Source organism: Cyanistes caeruleus, chromosome Z (genome assembly GCF_971803275.1).
Source record: "Cyanistes caeruleus chromosome Z, bCyaCae1.hap1.1, whole genome shotgun sequence".
NCBI lineage: Eukaryota > Metazoa > Chordata > Aves > Passeriformes > Paridae > Cyanistes > Cyanistes caeruleus.
The window spans coordinates 36,368,432-36,385,113 of record NC_141732.1 but is presented as its reverse complement, the minus strand read 5'-3'; the positions used below and the strand labels follow the sequence as shown (position 1 = coordinate 36,385,113).

The following is a 16,682-nucleotide window of genomic DNA, read 5'->3' as shown; positions in this document are numbered from 1 at the left end:
TGTTGGAGTAGCTGTGATCCCATGAGATGCTTGAACAGAGAGAAGAGAGCTGATGAAGACCCTTTGCTCTCAGGGAGAGAAGAAGAAAACTTCTGTTCCCAAAGATGATCACAGAGACAGATGGAGAGAGCCTTTACCTTTGAACAACTCATCCTTAAAATAATGTCTCTTGAGTTCATGGCCCATGGACACACCTCTAGGAGGTGTGTGAAATGGGAGGAATTTCATGATACAGAGCTTTTTTGCCTGGGCAGCTGCTAGTCATGGAAATGAAAAGCCATGAGAAAACTTGTAGAGAAGTCTCCATGTCATGACAAGAGAAAATTCCTTTCCCTACAAAGACTGATGAAAGACTATATATAGTATGTATAGGTGGTCCTGCTTTACCATCCCAGGTTTTGTCTCTAAGTGGTCAGTTGGGAAAGGAAAAAAGTTGGGCAGGGGGAGTGTTCTGGAGGTTTTATTCTGATGCTTATTCTTGTAGTTCTGTTAATAAAGTTTCTTTATACCTTTTAATTTTTAAGCCTGTTTTTCCCTTCTCCAAATCTGTATCTCACAGGAAGAAATGAGTAAGTGCCCTGGTGATTTGAGGCAGTGCTAAAACCCACTGCACTCTGTATGTGAGTCTGAGCAAGAAGCATTCAGATGTGGTTACTATATTGCTGGAATAAACCCATTTAGTTTAGCATATACAGAGAGATGCCTTAGCATAAGATACTGGCATAAAACTCATACACCTTGACCATTCTATCAGTTGCTCCTCTCTTCTTGCACAAAGTGCATTTGTTACCCTGGACACTACTGTGAAATGTCTGGAACAGATCCAGGCAGCTCCTCTTTCCAGTACTTCCAGGCTCTTGAGCTCCAGTGAACACTGCTTCCAGGAGGCTGCCTGTTAGCCCTGACAGATGACTACCTCCTCTCCTGGGCAACTGCCTCAGGTGTCCATCTGACAGATGGTCCTGTCTCCACCGTGCAACAGTTTGGTTGTCCACCCACAGGCAGCACATGGTTCTGTCTCACACATCTATGTCTGATGCCAAGCTGCTTTATCTGGCTTATGCTGGTGAAGATCAGCAGAACTCACGTGTTGGAGATGTATGAAAATTGCACAGGTATGGCTTCTGGTCTTGAGTCTTCCTAGCATTGCATTTGCTACTGCTACATCTGTAGACTCACTACTCATTCCCTTGTGCTGCCTGATCCTCAGCTTCTCTAAATCTCTTTGCTGCTGGCCCACAAAATCATTCAATATGTTTCCCACAAAGGTCTGCCACTAAAAACAACTAGGGAGGACATGTAGGCAGACAGTCCTCCAATGGGGCCTTCCCTCTGCTCCACCTGCTCTGCCTGTGGATGACACCATTGCAAATCGCAAATCTTAAAAAACAGTAACCCTCTGCCTTAATACTGTCTCAAGTTGTACTGCCTCAGTTTCTGGGCACTGGTTTGCTAAGACATTGACACTACTTGGCAAAACCACAGGTATCACCCACTCACCAAAAGGTAAATATTAAAAGCTCTTCTGTGCCTTTCAGTGGAGGCAGGCTGGAAGAATGGTCTCCCTTGGAAAGAGAATGTAAAGAGATATTGAGCTGTTGAATTGCTTCTGTGCTTTAAAAATTAATTTATAGATGCAATCACTCCCAAGGGGAGGAGAATTCTTGCTGCCAGTGGTACACTCATCACCGAGACATATTAATAGAGGGGTGTTGCTGATGTGACTTTGGAGGTGGTGGGGTGAGAATAGACCTCTCCTGTGGCTGTGCACAATGTGTGAGCCAAGTCAACATCTGGGATGGCACCAGCTCTAGTTGTAACTTTTCTTGCTGTTTAATTTAGAAGGTCCCCCAATCTTCAACAAGAATTGGAGCAAGAAAAAATGTCATTTTTGTGTGGGCTCTTTCGTGTCTGCTTGCAGGGGCACCCCAACTGCAGTCTTCTTCAAGGTGACATACTGATATGCTTCTTGTATCCCCCATCTCCACTCTATAATCAGTTAAGTACTTTCACAAAACTGGCAGCAGTACACTAGGCTCTCAGTATTGGATGTGCCAAAGACGGCTGAGAATTGCAAAAGATGGCTCCAAAAGTTACTGAGTTGGAGAAAGGAAGGGTAAATAGTACACTAAAAAGAGCCAGAAGATGACTTCGTAAATCAGGGATTTTGCTGAAGTCTGATTATTGACTATGGGGTTGTTGTAGCTGTCATGCTTAAGACACCAATGCAATGCACCTTCAGCCACAGTAATTTCATGATTTGGATGGTAATAGAGTGTAACAGTGAATGCTGGCAATCAGATGTCTTTTCTGTAGAAAGTTTTGAGGTTTTTAGGCTCAGAATTCAGCTCTCCTCTTCACATTTCCTTTCTTTTCCCTCACTTCCTTTTTGATTAAAGAGCCAGTATAGTAAATATAATTTAGTAGCATCTATAAACACATTTCACAACAGTAAATCTAAAAAAAACCCAAAACCACAAATTCTTCAAGAAGGTGTATCTCAGGAGTGACATTTAATTGACAGGCTGACAAAATAAACCATGCTTTTTCATACATCTGTCTGTCAGTCACTACATAATTGAACAACATCAGGGGGATTACAGAAAATAATAGTTTTCTTCTACTTGTTCTTCTGCAATCATGACTGGATAGGTTAAGACAGTTCTTATTCTTGTCATTCCACCTTTATCTCTAGCATATACACTAGTTCATTCCTATTCTCTTTATTATGAAACATCAGAAAAGAGTAAAAGGCCAGTCAGTGACTTCAGAAACACGGAGTCTTACATTCCAAGGATTGGTGATTTTCAGAGCAGGGACTGATGCATGGCAGACACTGAAAACACTGCATTGACACTGTACAGTTAGATTTAGAGGCTCTTACAAGATAGAAGGGCTTTGTATTCTTGGAGCCATTTGGTTTAATTGTAGTGGTGCCTTTTAAAGAAGAACCTTTCAGCACAAAACTTACAAGATTATAAACAAATGATGGACTTAAGGGCAAACCATCCACATTTTATAAAAACTACATCAGGAACATGTCTGCTAAGTGTTTCAGGAGGAAGCACACTAGGACTGGGACCTGGTTACAGAGCAGCAACCTCAGCCCCAAAGGACATGGCCTTACAGTTACAGGTTTGCACACACAGCACAGACCCACAAGGAGCCAGGAAACAGCACTGCTAAACAGCTGTTTGAAACAAGATGCTCATCTTTGCATAGGAATCATGGTATCCAGCCTTCTTCTGCTAGGATGTGCATAATCTAGGTTGGTCTTGGGTTTTAAAAACACAAAATCCAGTGCTGTCAAACTAATTCTGTCTATGACAAGTAGCTACTCAGGGACAAACCCTTCTCTGCTGGGTTTATGTCTGAGCATAAGCAAGCAAGAGTTTTCAGAGCAGAACCTGTGGATTAGGACCACTGTTAACCTGATGAGAGATGTGGCTTGGAAATCCTACTGAAGCTCATCAAGGTCTTGGTACTCACTATCAGGCTGTAAAGGGGACTTTGGTCACATGGAAAGGTAACTGCCCGATCAAACTAATTTTAAAAGATTTTAGAAGCACGTAGTTTTCAAATGTGTATGCCTCACATGGTAACCACATTCTAATGTTAAGTCTGTTTGTCTTCAAATATGATTAAATGCTTAAGATCTGTCTGATTTCAAACATAAATGTAAACACATACTTTATTGCTCTGGGACCCTCTGTGGCTGAGTGTTGACAAGGTGGTGAGCAGAGGAGTTATGTTAGAGGAGAGAAATAGATGGTAAATTTCTGAAACAAAACTGAAACAAGAGCAAAAGTGGATGAAAAGCAATGGATTGAGTTACATCTCTGCTATTAGTGGCTGGATAAAGAGCCCTACAGTCCCAAATACACAAATGATTATAAACACCCAGAGAAATACTCTGTCTATCACCATAGCTACGTATTTCCAATCATCTTCCACCTGCAAAAGAATAAAAAAAGAGAAGGATAAATTACATGTAATGTCACATACAATTGGGAGTTGACATTGTACAGTAGAAATTCCCCTTGTGCTTTTGAATGTGAGGAAGAACTCACATTCAAGTCAGGAATGTTGCTTGTCATGTTTATAGTTGCTGCAGTTTTCAAATCTCTTCAGAGAGGGCTGATTTTCTAACGGTGTTTTACCACTTCTGGCTGAGAACATATAACACTGTCCTTGTTTGCTGAATTATTCTAAATATTTGAGTCTGAGGGCAGCCCATCCAGAGGTGTGATGCTGGTATTAACAAATAAGACCTGATCATGTGGTGAGTGCAGAGTGGAGTGGTTTAACAGCAGGCGCAGACATCATGGCTACACATCACTAAACCCTGTTGAAGGATTCATCCTGACAGCCTGCACAAGACAGAGTTTGCTATTCTGGTCTGATTTGAAACACTCTCTCACCAATCAAGCCCCACTGATTTCAGGAAAATGGACACATGGACGACGGCAAAGCAAAAGTTCCAACTGAGCAAACTGCAATGTCTTGCCCTAAGCAGGACAGAGTGGATTTTGTATGGCTGAGAGACAGACCTTAGAACCACATTCAGTGAAGCTGCTGTCCTTTAAACCGTACCTTTAAACGTGTACTGCACAGGAAACATTCACATATATAAACTAGTGACTAGTTAAGAGCTCTCTGCTGAGGAATCTTCCACTTGTTTTCCCAGCTTGATTATATTTTGTTCCAAGAAAATATTAGATTTAGGATTTTGATTGTGTTGAGGGTGAGGAATTCAGCAGCGGATACTGGGGAGAATAAGCAAAATTTAAGTAGGGTAAGTGTGAAGTTGCAACCTATGATAATGGCAACTCAGCCCAGGTGAGAAACAGATAAATAAGATAAGACTTTTCAAGTAAGATAGTATTTTGTTTAATTCTGTCTAACCTCCCAGGGCTACTGAGAGGATAGTTGTAATAGTAGTTAGTATAAGGTTGAGTGATAGGGATGAAAAAGAGGGTGGTCATGATAATAACATGACCATGGAGAGGAACAGGCTGGTAGTCAGGGAAGAACCTTGCAGGACTTCTGAAAATCAGAAATGGAAGCTGTACTTTGCATGAAAGGACATGCAGGAAGAACTCCCAACAGCTGTAAATATTTCTACAATTTTTAAAAGGCTTTTATTTATATAGGACTAGTACATAACACCACCCATATTGCTTTGTATATCTGGCTGAAGCAGAAGCAGCCTCCAGAATAGTTTTTCTCAGTGCTTGCCTGAGAACAAATCCTGTTTTTTCCCTGAAAAGGGGATTTTTGTAAATGAAAAATCATGCTTCCCATCTCTAGTATGTTCTGAAAGGTAAGATACAAAGCTGCTCATGAACACAGTGGACTAAGAATAAAATTTCATGTGGCAGGAGAGATTTGCAAAATGCAAATCAGCAAAACTAGCACAGGAGGACTTCTCCTGAACTGTATAATCAAGACAGCAAGTTATTTGGATGACTGCATGCAAAACTTATTTTGGGAGGAGCATCAGAGAAAACAGCTGAATCAGTACATGGGTATGTTTTATGCAGCTGGTGTGATAATGAAAGCATGGCTGAAACGTTTGGTTTAGCAGGGCTCAGCTCAATCCCCATCCTCCTCCATGGTGATGGTGTCCTGTCTTTTGCTTCAGGCTGGCATGTACTATATGCTCACTCTATGAATTCAGCTTAACTCTACTCCTTTATTCAGAAATTTATAGATTTTGCTTTCAGATGAAATTTTTCTGTAGGGCATAAAGAAAGGGGGAATAATGGTGATCTTTAGGTTTTTAGAAGTTGTTTGAATTTCAACAAAATATTCTGATAGAAAGCAGGCATTCCAACATTTCCCTTATAAAGTTTTTGTGACTTTCAATATAAATACAGCAGTATTTAGTTTTAAAATGGATTTAACCATCATAGAACATCTAAAAAACTTCAAAACCAAAAGCAAAAATCCCATGACAGATCAAAGATACATGTTTCATTAGGTTCACTTCTAAAAATGTCCTGAAGTGTTAGAGAATTTCTGCTCTTTGTGAGTTCTTGGTGTCAGAAAATACTTTTGTGGCTTTTTTAGTTGCTTGTGTTCACACATGAAGATGTGGCAACAGTATCCTTTAAATTCCAATATGCACTATTTTCTAAGACAGTAATCCCAAATAGGAAAAAAAAAAATATGACCTCACACAAGCAAACCCAGAAGATGGTCTTCTTCCCCAGCAACTTATCTTACTGCTTCTTTACCTTTAGGACTTCCTTCTTACACCATATCCAGCCTTCATGGATTCCTTTGACCTTTAGGCCTCACTCCCAAGGGAGTCTGGCAATTGATTTCCTAAACAGGCCAAAGCCTAGTGCTGGAGATCTAGTTCTGCTGGCACCCCTCATAACTTTACCCCAAACTGAAAACTCTACCATTCTGTGGTTGCTGTACCCATGGCCTCCAGCTGTCACATCTCCCACTAGCCCTTCTCCGCTCACGAACAATGAGTCCAGTGGGGCACCTTCCCTGGTTGGCTTGCTTCCTGTGTCAGGATATTATCTTCCACACACTCCATAAACCTCCTAGACTGATTCTTCTCTGCTGTGTTACACTTCCAGCAGCTTCCTGGCAAGTTGAAGTCCCTCATGAAAACAAGGGCTGGTGATCGTGATACTTCTTCCAGCCTCCTGTACCCATCATCCATCATATCCTCCATCATCTGCCTGTTCATCCTGCATAGGTGGTCTCTAACAGACTCCTGCCAGTGTCCTGTTGGTCTAGTCCCTGATCTTTACACAGGCTCTCCACCTTGTCATCACCCATTATCTCAATACAATCAAAACAAGCCCTAATGGGATGGTTCCTCCCTTACCTCTTTGGTTTCATTCTGAGATCTCATGTTCTCTGCAATGAACTGGACATTGCTAATGACATCCTTCACCTCTGGGGAGTACTCCATGTGCTCTGCCATCCATTTCAGTGACTGATGGCTCAGCTGTCTTTTGGTGGTAGAGAGTTCAGTTGCCTTATCACAGTGACTGCAGCGCTTCTCCTTGTGCAATTTGGTGTCTTTGTGTTTGCTGTGCTTTGACTTGCCCAACTTACTGTCTGATATTTTCTTGTTTTTTCTGGAGGTGGTTTTTTTCAGCTGTTCTAGTGGCCTCTGCATCAACAGGACTTTGGGGAGCAGGCTAAGAAAGACAGTTTTTACCCATTTGGGCATTGTGTGTGTTGTTGGCGTCCTGTAATGTATATTGAGGACAAACACTGTGATAACAATTGACAGAGTCACAAATATCATTGTGAAGAGTAAATATTCACCAACTAGGGGAATTACTAAAGAGGTGGATGGGATTGTTTCTGTGATCACCAGCAAAAATACAGTCAAAGAAAGAAGCACAGAGATGCAAAGAGTAACTTTCTCTCCACAGTCAGATGGCAGGTAAAAAACTAACACAGTCAGGAAGGAGATGAAAAGACAGGGAATGATCAGATTTATGGTGTAGAACATTGGCAATCTTCGAATATAAAAGGAATATGTTATGTCTGTGTAGATCTCTTCACAGCAGTTATATTTGATATCATGTTTGTAGCCAGAAGCATCAACTATTTCCCATTCACTATTTTCCCAAAAGTCATTCATATCTACTTTGGATCCAATGATCAGAAGATCAATTTTGGCTTTGTCATAGGTCCATGAGCCAAATTTGAGTGAACAGTTCTGATGATCAAATGGGAAAAAGGTAATATCCATTGGACATGAGCTTTTAAAAATAGCTGGTGGGGTCCAGGTGATCATTCCATCATAGCGAAGGAGAGCTTTGGTCTTGCCTTCAACTTGAAAATCTCCCACAGCACTGGAAAGACAAATTAGGCAAAGACAAAAAAATTACCATGAAAGTAAAATGTAATGGGTGATTTCATAGGTGCTGCAAGGGGATATTTTTGAGAGCAAGGTTCAAATGAATCAATAAAACGGGTAAAATGAATCATCATACTTATTATACAAGACAATATCTGGTTTCCAAATTTTATCTGCTGGTACCCGAACAAATTCAATGCCATCATATTGTCTGGGATCCCATCGTAATTTGTAGTCATTCCAAATCTGGAAGAAGAATGAACAAAGATTATAGAACCTTAAATTATCAACAAATATATGTTTCTCAGATCTTCCTGTAAAATGACAAACAGTGATAAAGTGTAGCATGTGGAGAAGGGGACAATGTTCCAAAAGACAGCAAGGCCATGACCTGGAGGAACACCGGGCGTGTGAATACTGCTGCCAATTGACTGCTGCTCTCTTCTCTGTGCTGGGATGGGGTGCCAATTACTATGAACTGCTGGCATGCTGAGATCTCCTCTCTTGTGACATCAGCAGGGAGCCTTGTCTGTGAAAGGTTACCCCCCACTGCTGAGAGAAAATAGGGGCCTTGCTGCAGCACCCCACAGGTGAGAAGAGGACAGCACCCTATGTTTGGCCCACCTGCACACGAACAGGCAGCTGCTGCCAGAAGATAGTATTGGTTCCACAGGAGTACTGAAGTACCAGGTCAGGGCAGCAAGGGATGTACAGCAGCTCCCTTGCATTGCTGTCTATTGCCCTATCATGGGGCCATGTTCCATGGTCTCTCACCTATTTTAAGTACAGTATCTTTTACAGATTGTGTGGACCACAATCGGTGCCTGAAAAAAATGATGGAAGTTAGCTATATTTTCTCAGCACTTAGGTCCTCTAAGGATCCTTATCTATGTAAAAACACTAAAACTGTCAGTAATAATGGAGGCATGTTCTTTTTCCTAATAAATATTTTGGTGAGGATGACCTGGGACTACAGAGCTGCATATTTAATCACCCTTTGAGGAGTACATCCAGCTAGATTTTTCAGAAGAAAACCAATCATCATGAAGTTGGAGAAGAATGTATCCCACAGGAAAGAATGAAGATGTAACTTCTAGGTAAAAAGAACGAAGAAATTATTTTTTCAATTGTGGAGCTTCTCCTTATTAATTTTTAAAAATCCTTGTTATAACCCAAAAACTTATCTTATAGATGTAACTTACAAGTAAAACACATTTTATCATTTTGATGCAAAATGCATGAGAAATGCAACACAGTCACTTACATGTCTTAACCACAAATTCGTTTCCATAATCTGATTGACTTCATCCTATAAAGAAACACAGGCATAAATCGTTATAGTATCATGGGATGGCTAAAAAATTAGCCCATAAAACTGGAAAATAGGATTTCACATTCACTGATGGCAGATTTTTTCTAGCATCTTTCAAGAGGTTTACACATTGTACACTGTCGTGTACAACCCTACTGAAAAAATTTAATAAAACTTTATTGAAAAAACATGCTCCATAAATATCAGATATACAGAAAGCTGCACTGTTTTGCCAGACATTTGAGTATCTGGAGAGTACATAACCTAGAATTGCTCTGATCTGTACCAGAGGAATAAGGTTCTTCTTGTGGCTGTGTATTTTGTTGGATTCAGTGCTTAAAAAGCGCTGATTACACAGTACAGAATTGGTTGCGATTCAAGGAAAATGGCATGTGTATCACAGTGTTTTGAATTTCTCTGCAAAAAAGAGAAATTCTAGAGCAGATGCACCTGACCAGCACTAAATTAGGTAACTGTTATACAGAGACCTTATTTTTATAGTCACTTATTGGAACTGCCAATCAGTCATGAATCAGAAGGGTGATGCTTAGCTTCTTCCACATTGCCTCTGTCCTGCCCAGCATGTTTGTCCTACACCTATTTGCATTCCAGTACATGCAACATTCATTCATCCCCACCTCCATGCCTTACAACACCACTCTTCCACTTGCTACACTTTTCCTTTTATATCATTTTGAAACAAATAGATTGGAAAAAAAAAAAAACCCAACAAAAAAAAATGCAAAAAAGGAGATTTTTTTTTCCCCTGAGGACTACTGGGAAATACAGTAGCCCCATAGGTCACATGCTGCACACAACATGGACACACCAGGTGTTTCTGGCATGGGCTAGCCCTGTGAAGAGTGGGCTTGAACATCCAGTACTTCTGCCCTGGGCTCTGGAGGCTGCTACCTGAAGCAGAAGGTTTGATGCTACAGAGTAAGGAAATTCATCTGTGTCATTCAAGCCACTTGTTCATGCAACTGGAACAACTCATCTGACTGAGAGAACAGCAGAGGTCTCATCATGTGCACTTAGACACACATGAAATGGAAGCTAGGAGAGTTGTGGGTGTGTGCAGCCATCACAATCACATCTCCTGCTTCAGTGATTTGCATGTGTTTAGAAACACCCCCAAAGCTCAGCAATGTTCTGTAGTGAGTCTTACCACATTTGTAAGCTGGGTAATGGCCAGTTCAAAATACACTGTTACAGGATCAGACACATTTTCCACTGGCCTAATGAACTGGTTGTACTGGGAGAAGAGTTTGTGAAATAACCGTTCCTCCGATTCGCAGGCTGTGGTATCTGTATTGGTAAAGATAAAGAACAGCTAAGCCAGAGGTAAGAAGAAGGGGAAAAGGGCGCTGGAAAACATACTAGTTTGTGCTATATTTCTGGATCATGCGCTTGTGACCATGTTTAAAGCCACCAGAGCACAGAGAGGAGAGGTTGCCAGAATGCTGTCAGTTGAAAGCATCCTCCTGCAGAATATTGGTGCTCCTTGTTTCCTCAAACAGTAAGGTAATGACTTCAGTGGTTGTGTCCCCTAAGCTGGATTTATCCTGTGAGCCTCCATTTGGCCCACCCTGGTATCACACAAAAGTAGAATAAGGTGGTGTGAAATATGAGAAGTAGAAATGTGACAGATTAATCTTTGTGAGCCTTCATGGTAAAATGAGGTGTTTATGAAAAGCATAGCTACTTAGGAATTAAAAGCTCAAGGCTGCAAACTACTGTATCAAAATCTCTATCAGGCGATTAGAAGACAACAATGATGCCTCCTAATCTTAAACACTATAGCTGCATTTTATCCTCAAAATTGATATTTCCACTCATTAGAGAGCACAATTTTTCTTTGCAGAAAGTTGATTTATTAAGTTTTATGAACAAGAAAATAGTGGAAATATTAACATTTCTTACAGAATAGCACACATCTATGTAGTACAGAACTGTTCTTTGGGAACAAGCAGATCACAGCTGTAACCCCTCATTAATGAAGAACAGACCAGATGGCTTAGAAGAAACAAGGTATGTGACAGGCATTGAGCTGACTCACTGCAGAGTTAAGAAGAATTCTCCTAACCTGTTACACATAGTCTTAACTTGAAACAGTTATTTTCACAGTGGCAAAGGCTATACACTTTGATTTCAAAAGGAAAATATTAAATTTTATTTGTTCTGGTAACATCAGCTCAGAAGAACAATTTTCTTGAATAATTTTGCTATAACAATACATTACGGTAATTCACCACCTAAAATAGAAATACTTTATAAGGTCAAGATTTAGAACTCCCTTCTCATGCTGTGCACAGCTGTGTTACTAAAGCTATATGATGATCCTAAAAATGTTACTGATACAACTGAGGAAAACCTTGTTTTCAGACTCATTGTTGTAACTTTTTTGCTTTATTCCCAGACTGCACTAGAACACATCAGACAAGCAACCATGATAGGCCTTTATGATTGCAAATATTAAACATAGAAAGGGTTTGTGCCAGGCAGCATGGTCTCTGGCACAGCACAGGACATAAATTTGCAATTTACATATCCTTCAGTGAACACAAGGGCCTGTGGATGTGCAGGGAGACATTTGGTCTCAGTAGGCTGCACTTTCATGATTTTACTCTCCTTCCCCTGTTGTTGAAAAAGACATTTCACCTCTCAGGTGATACAAAGCATCCTGAAATTTCAGGGGATTGTCATTACTGCAAGATGAAATGTTGGCTACTGGTCACTTACATGTATGGAAAGAAAATTATAGTAAAATTCAAAAACTTGATGTTTTATTTCATCCTTTCAGCATCATTCAGAGAAGACACATGGACGTCCATAAAGTTTGGATGCATTTATATTACGTATTGTTCTATTCAAAAAAGAACTAAAAAAATTCTTTTCAAATTTCATCATTACCATCCATAGCATTGTGATTAGAAGTACACTACTGTGGCTACATGAAGTCTGATGACTAAAGTAAATGCATCTAAAATCATGTTTCATTTGAAATTTTTCCACTTGCTTCTTAATAGACACATGCTTTAAAATAAAGTAACAAAACCAAGTATTTAGGTCCTATTTCATGGTGCTGCTTTAAGATCATTTCTTATGCTTTGCTAAGACAAGCACTATATTTAATACATATCTTGATCATCCACAGAAGTGAGACATTCAAAATAAATGTGTCCTAAAAGCAAAAAAATCCTGCTAACCTCAATGAGAGTTGTGAAGAGAAATGACTGCAGCATATTTAAAACACAGATCATAAACAATAGTGAACAACAATAGATTAAGTTCTCACTTTTGAAAGTGTGAGTACTGACCATGCACAATCATAGCCTGCATTATTTAAATATTTGCAAATTCAAGCACCAAATGAAATTACTAGGACCTCTAATCCATTTCTATTGTTTTCTAGAAACAGTTCTTCCATTAGTTGCCAAACAAAAATGAAGAGTTTTATGCTGGAAATCTAGAAATGCTTTAGCTCTTTTCAAACACTGTTGAAATGTTAGATTTCAGGTTAGAAAGAGCTGGTGGAAGCTTTACATTGAATTTATTCAAGAAAATAGAAGCAGAGACAGTAACTAGAAAATATTCTAGAAACTGGTATCAAAGAGAGCCTACCTTTAATCAAGGGTGTGAACACGAATGCCCACACACAGAAAGCAGGGCAACACCAACATAGCCGCGTCTCAGGATGCATTGCTAGCAGCAGAATAGAACTTCCTTTTGAGAACAGAGGTTTGAGGGGAGAAATAAGATGCAAGAAGACATATAAACCTCCTGATGGTAAGTAGGCTGTTGAAGGATTGATTTCTGTTTTGCATGTACAGCAAACTCTGCAGCCTGCTGAGCAGTGCAAAGCCTTGCAGAGTTTCTTTCACTACCACTAGGCAAGGAGAGCTTATGCCGTGCAGAGCAGAGGGAGTCAGGCAGCATCCTATCAGGTGGCTTCACATCTCCAGTCACCCGCACCCCTGCCTCAGGGAACGAGTAAAAGCGCAGGAGAGAGAGGGAAGGCAAGACACAGGACAGCCATCGTGGAGCAGGGGGATCATTCACTCAGCTCTTCACCCAAGGGTTAACAACTCTCATCATGCTAAAGCAGCTGCTTTAGTTATTGTCCAGTGATCACCTGAGGGAGTCACTCAGAATAGGCAGAGGTGAAACAGCTTCAGTTTCTTAGCTGAGGACTAATTCTTCAGGTAGTAGGAATGGAAGGTATATGGTTTTAACACATCTACCAGAAGCCATGCAAACCTTGAAATAAGCACAGCATCAAGTGATAGAATTGCTTGATAGTATTCTCAGTGAATAAATCCAAGACAAGTAGACTTATTATTGCCATCTGACAGGAGCAACAAAGCATGCTAAGTTTTTTCCTGACAGTCAAATCAGCTTACAACATCAATTCTTCTAACTTTTTTTTGCCTTGTGTGTGCAGTCTCCTGTGCCAGTATGCTAGTGTGGAAATGGAGGAGCAGAATAAAGGAAAAAAACACCAGGTACTGTTACAGGCCAAGTTCTCTGCAACAGGGTGTTATTTTTGATCACAGAATTTAAAAAAGCCTGATCTCATGATCCTTTAGCAGTTGATGCATGCTCCCTCCTCAGGTGTTCAGTATACATGTCCTTGAAACAGGAATGCCTGAAAAGAATCTGTAGGAAAAGGATCTGAGAAACTGAGGGTCCTGTTTAGCTGCAGCAGGGTGGAAGGCACCACAGGGTACGTGGTACCATCCAGTCCCCCAGAAAGCAGCTCAGACAGGGACTCTGCTTTATGTGTGCTCAATCCAGCATGAACTAGTCTGAGTGACTGGATGAATGATTTGATCAAAACAGAAATGGTGCTGCATTTTCAGGCACTTACATTGTTGTGTAAGTGTAGAGAGAAGAAAAAAAAATCCAGAAAATGAAAAAAGGATGCCCCTCATAGTACAAAATGCAGAGGCAAAGCTGCAGTGCAGAATAAGAAAGTTATTTGTCATTTATACAAATTGTTACAGTATGGATAGGAAGGAAGAGGACAGTCTGGAAGAAAAAGACTTAGGAATGCGTTGACTGCATAAAGAAGATCCCTGAAGTGGGCCAAGGTGCCAATGACAAATTTTGAGGGATGAAAAGTAAATATTGAAGGATTACAGGCACCAGCCTTGCTCCAGAGCTCACTAGAGAGAGGGTGCCTTCTGCACAGAGATGAGAAAGCGAAAGAAACAAAACTGTGAGTATCTGGAAATCTGGGAGTCATTCTGCCCTCTCAAAAGCGGCAGTGTAAATGTAGACCACAAGGCTTGGCTATATGGCTTCTCTAAACTGAAGTTAGATATGAATTCTCCTTTCAAATAATTTTAAGATGAAAATGTAGGTTTCAGCATGGTGATTTTTCTTTTAAATTTCCATTTTGGCAACATTTTCCTGGGAGAAAAGTAAAAACCACAAATAAAATCTGCTTTATGCCAGATTTTCCCAAGTTGCAATGTTTAATGGAATGGTATTAACATAAACTTGCAGTTTCCTCACCTTACCAAATGAAGTTCATGCTTTCTTCTTGAGCTGATGTGCCCATGGTGCCCTTGGCTAACAGAGTTTCACAGCCATACCGCATCAAAGGACGCCTGTGGCTGGCTGCAGTCATGGCATATGTACTCCTGTTAAAGTCCAGCGCTTCTAGAAGGATGACATATGATAAGATAGTCAGATATGATTTGAAAAAAAAAATTCACCCCAGCTTAAAATGCTTTGACATTTTCAAAGTACAAAAAATGTACCAGGCCAGGGAATCAGGCGGTAGAAGTTACCAGATCTGCACATGCATGTCTGCAGACTGAAAGGTCTTCAGAGGTGAGGGCAATGAGTGTGCTTCCCCTCCAGAGAAGAGCAAGGCCAGCTGGCAAGGATGATCCTTATTGCCACACTTGAGGGAAAGAACTCCTTTGTTATGGGGAGCAAGGAACTGGGGAAGGAGGTTGAATTTGGAGGCAGTACAAGACATTCAGTGAGCAGATGGCAGGAGGGATTGTGCTACTGAGACCCTGCTAGAGTGGGTGCTACCTTTGGGAAAGTCTGAAAAGGAAGGCAAAGTTCAAACTGAGCTGAAGTGGCTGATGAGGCATCCAGATGGAGAATGCAGAGAGACCAGCTGAGTTACTGCCCCAGCACAAGGATGCCAGCTGGAAGCAGAGCAAAAAGTTGTGAATCATTGCTGCTTGGGAAGGTACCTAGTTTAATCTAATGTGAACTGGCTTAAAGAGGTGTCAAAATACCAGGCTCAAAAAGAAAACATATATTCACAGGCTTTCATCTTCCTTTTGCCCTCTAAATGTGGGAGAAGAGGCTGATTTAGTCCTTTCACATGTACTTTTACCCTCCAAGCATATATTCACCCAGAAAAAAAAACCTCTGGTTTCTTTTCTTCAGGTAAGGTGGCTCAGGAAAAAGAGGACAAGCTACTTGAAGGGATGCACAAAATGTGTCCACCAAAAAGGTTTCTAGCACACAGATGCACTCCACAGCTGGAGCTTGATGTAAAAGCTGCATGGTATTGACAGTGAAAAAAACCAAGAGGACCCATTTGGAGGGTTGTCTATGCACCCAGGAGCTGAAGGCATGCACCCTGTTGTTATTTGCAATCCTAATGCCATTTGGAGTCAGGCTCAGGTTTGAATGACTGATTTCCTCCTCTAGAGCCAAGTAGTCCTTTGTTGAAGAGCTGTATCCGAGTTGTTTGTAGGATTTGACAATGCAGTGGATTAACCTGCAGTGGGATGGTTAGAAACAGCTCTGTGACAAACACCTTTTCAATCATGAGACACTCAGGTCCTGATCATCTGCTGAGAAGCCCCTGCATCCAGTGGAGAAGTTCACAGTCTGTCAACTCTTTGCTAACTACCACTAGCCAAGTGAGTTTGCACTAGGGGCACTTTTCACCCTTTGCTGCTTTGGAAGCACTGGAGGGATCTGAGCCACTTCTCGCTGGTTTCTTGCTCAGGGCCACCTAAACATTTGCTTGTGGTGCCTGCCCTGAAACTGCTGAGTGGGACCCCAGCAGCATTTAATTTTATGTCTACTCTGCTACTTACTGGTTCTGCAAGCAGACAGCTATTAGGGAATTAACCAACTCATCTAGAGCTTGGTCCTCTTCACATATTCACACACAGTGCTTTGTTGAGCATGGGATACCGACTGTTAGTGAAAAGGGACACCAGCAGAAGGAAACTGTAATGGAAGAGTGAAAGAATCAGTCAAGTCCTGCCATCTGACTGACAGTACTGTAGTCAGCCTTGGATAGCTTGTGCATTAGCAAATTAAGGTAAACAGGAAACTCACTAAAGCTCACAGAGTGGATATTTCTGAGAATGGGAGATAGTTAAATTGGGAAGGCAATTGAAGGAAAATCTCTAAAGGTTGGAACATGAAGCTCCTTAGGTTCTGAGTGATGTTAGAATAGTTTAGTTTAAAAAGTTTATATGGACTAGTGCTTTTTCCATGTCTGTGCTGCATGGGCAATTCATCAGCATGATGAAACTGATA

The 16,682-nt window shown here is 40.9% G+C and overlaps 1 protein-coding gene across 2 annotated transcripts; it reads right to left on the bottom strand.

The window, feature by feature from the left end:
- Positions 1-3,661: 3,661 nt before the first annotated feature.
- CHRNA6 (cholinergic receptor nicotinic alpha 6 subunit) lies at positions 3,662-12,855 on the bottom strand. Of its 2 annotated transcripts, XM_023943777.2 has the most exons (6): positions 12,777-12,855; positions 10,321-10,460; positions 9,105-9,149; positions 7,977-8,086; positions 6,851-7,835; positions 3,748-3,954 (listed from the first exon to the last, which is right to left on the bottom strand). In XM_023943777.2, exons 1-6 carry the CDS (start codon positions 12,853-12,855, stop codon positions 3,832-3,834), a joined length of 1,482 nt encoding a protein of 493 aa, XP_023799545.1. In that variant the 3' UTR covers positions 3,748-3,831. The 2 variants fall into 2 exon arrangements, with proteins under 2 accessions (XP_023799544.1, XP_023799545.1); XM_023943776.2 differs by lacking the exons at positions 10,321-10,460; positions 12,777-12,855 and adding an exon at positions 10,065-10,123 and having other exon boundaries at positions 3,662-3,954.
- Positions 12,856-16,682: the final 3,827 nt, after the last annotated feature.

Bases quoted from the DNA above. Each gene is read 5' to 3' on its own strand.
- CHRNA6 (XM_023943777.2), bottom strand. From the start codon at position 12,855: ATGCATCCTGAGACGCGGCTATGTTGGTGTTGCCCTGCTTTCTGTGTG. The intron at 9,150-10,320 runs GTAAGACTCACT...GTTTCTTTATAG, and splicing joins TTACCCAGCTTACAAATGTG to GATGAAGTCAATCAGATTAT. The intron at 7,836-7,976 runs GTATGATGATTC...TTGTCTTTCCAG, and splicing joins GATATTGTCTTGTATAATAA to TGCTGTGGGAGATTTTCAAG.